The sequence below is a fragment of the Formica exsecta genome, unplaced genomic scaffold (assembly GCF_003651465.1).
Source record: "Formica exsecta isolate Colony F162 unplaced genomic scaffold, ASM365146v1 scaffold36, whole genome shotgun sequence".
In the NCBI taxonomy this organism is placed as follows: Eukaryota; Metazoa; Arthropoda; class Insecta; order Hymenoptera; family Formicidae; genus Formica; species Formica exsecta.
This window is the reverse complement of record NW_021850847.1, coordinates 7,182-9,739: the sequence shown is the minus strand read 5'-3', so window position 1 is coordinate 9,739 and position 2,558 is coordinate 7,182. Positions and strand designations below refer to the sequence as shown.

The following is a 2,558-nucleotide window of genomic DNA, read 5'->3' as shown; positions in this document are numbered from 1 at the left end:
TTTACTCAAAATATATATAAATTAAATGAATTAAAAAATTAATAAAAAAATATAACTAAATTACACAAATTAGTTAATCAAAATTAAAATAATTAATAATAATTTAATTAAATAAAAATTAATCAATAAAGTTATTATGTAATAATAATTGATCAACTAATTGATTATGTAAAATTTAGCGCGTTGTAATAATATAAGAATAATTAATTCCCACATTTAAAAAAATACTTGGATAAAATTAATTAATTAAAATAATTTGTGCAATTTAATTTTATATACATATATATATATAATTAAATTGTACAAATTATTTCAATCAATTAATGTTATTCAATTATTATTAAAATGTATTCCTTTCTTTGCAGCGCTCGTCCGGAAATTGTGGGATTATGGCTGGCTGACAACCTTTATACTATATCAAGTTCTCTTCCTAATTTTTCCCATCAGGGCGATGCTTAGCGAGGATCTAGGCATAGCTAGCAGCTTAATTATACTTTTGGAACAAGTATATGTTTTAAAGTTTAACATGATAATTCACAATCATAATAAAAGATATAATTCTAAAAATTTTTATAAATTAAAGCATTCAATGTATAGAAATAATAATTTAGCTTTGACCAACGTAAATCAGTGTTTGCATTTTTAGATGCGCCTAACGATGAAGAGTTATGCTTTCGTTAGAAGTGTGGCGCCCAGGTTCATATCGTACAAGCCTCATAGCGATCTTTCGCAACCGAGTGGCCCCGGATTCTCGCAATACTTATACTTCCTGTTCGCGCCGACTCTCATATATCGCGATAAGTACCCAAGGTATAAAGACCTTGGCATTCTATAACTGTAAAAAATTTCCTTGGAATCTGTGATGATCCAATGTTCAAAAATCTTTCATCTTTAATATATATATATAATGTTACACATTATATTATTATATTATTATATATATATTTTTTTTTATATCTTTATATATAGAGAAAAGAAATTCTATTACAAATTAAAATTGACCCAGCGTCCGCAGTTATGTGATCCGAGAGTCAATTCTTAATTATCTTAAATTCTTGAATGAATTAAAATAGGAAATTTTCTACAGTTTTCAATAATGTTATAATATTTGTCGTACTATTGAATTTTTAAATTAAAATACCTGCGATCAATTTGCCAGAACGGACAAGATTAGATGGATGGTGGTGATTAAAAATCTCACGGAGGTCGTCCTGGTGATTTTTTTTCTCGCCCTCATCATGGAGCGCTTGGTGGCGCCGAACTTTAACATTTTCGGTACGCGATATATGGACCTAAAGTGGATCATCAAGAGTATCATCGACGCAAGCATTCCCGGGATCCTCTTCTTCATCTCTGGAAACTATCTTCTGCTGCACGCGTGGTTGAACGCCTGGGCAGAGATGCTGCGATTCGCCGACCGATTGTTTTATGAGGCGAGTCTTACTCACATGGTCGCTAGATTGTCATTCAACGGAAATGTCCTGCGAGCAAAAATTTCAATTAACTCGCAACAAAGGCCGATTCTCGGCAACTTTTCCAAGCTATTGGAAAAATTATACACCAGACTGTAAATTATACAAACTATTCGTCATTTGCAGGATTGGTGGAATTCCACGTGCTACCGCACATATTATCGCACGTGGAACGTCGTGGTGCACGACTGGCTCTACGTGTACATCTACAAGGACATGTACGAGATTGTGGTGCCGGGCAACAAGCCATTGGCGACACTCGGCGTGTTCTTCGTATCCGCCGTCTTTCATGAGTACGTCCTCGCGTTCGCGTTCCGCTTCTTCTACCCGGTGATGTTCGTCCTGTTTGGTGGCTTGGGCTTCTCTCTGCTCTTTCTTGGCAGAATCGCCACCAGCAACATCTTTATGTGGTTTTCCTTCTGCTTGGGCAACGGTCTCATGTTCAGCTCATACACGATGGAGTACTACGCCCGGCGCAACTGTTCATCTTACAGCAATTACTATATGGATCTGCTCATACCGCGAAGCTTGAACTGTCAGACGCAATTTCTCGCGTAGAGCGTCTCGCTTCGCCTTTTAACGGTGATTTATTTTCTGTGCTCCACTATCAAAGAGACTATTAGTGATCAGACAATCTTGAACTTTAAAATTCCTTGGTATAAAATTCAATCTTTTTTGTACACTAATATCCTCCACAAATTTATTATAATAAAGTCGTACACATATAGTCGATATATATGCCAATGTTTGATTTCTCTGTTTGATTATAAACAAAAAACCTTAATGTTTTTTCTCTAAACACGATTATATTTTTCTTTGCATATATATAAAATATATAAAATATATGTATAAAAACATGTATCGCAAATTTATATTTAATACGATTATTATAAAATCTAAATTTTTAACACCGATCTATTTCAATGAAAATCTTTATGAGCTTGGTTAAAGAGATACAAAAAACTTTAGCAATAAGAGTAAACAAGTCAACTAATAATAGTTACACAACTTTATAAATTATTAATCGATTTTTTATTCGATTATAGAGCTAGTGATTATTACTGAGAAACGTGAGAGAAGAAAAAT

At 33.3% G+C, this 2,558-nt stretch overlaps 1 protein-coding gene across 1 annotated transcript in view; it reads left to right on the top strand.

Annotated features, from left to right (window-relative positions):
- Positions 1–2,216, top strand: part of LOC115238828 (sterol O-acyltransferase 1-like) — a 23,630-nt gene extending 21,414 nt beyond the window's left edge. Inside the window, exons 6-9 of the mRNA XM_029812933.1 lie at positions 366–505; positions 647–810; positions 1,160–1,433; positions 1,599–2,216. Of these exons, the coding sequence (XP_029668793.1) occupies positions 366–505; positions 647–810; positions 1,160–1,433; positions 1,599–2,030 (1,010 nt within the window). The 3' untranslated portion in view covers positions 2,031–2,216. The remainder of the gene's footprint in view (positions 1–365; positions 506–646; positions 811–1,159; positions 1,434–1,598) is intronic.
- Positions 2,217–2,558: the final 342 nt, after the last annotated feature.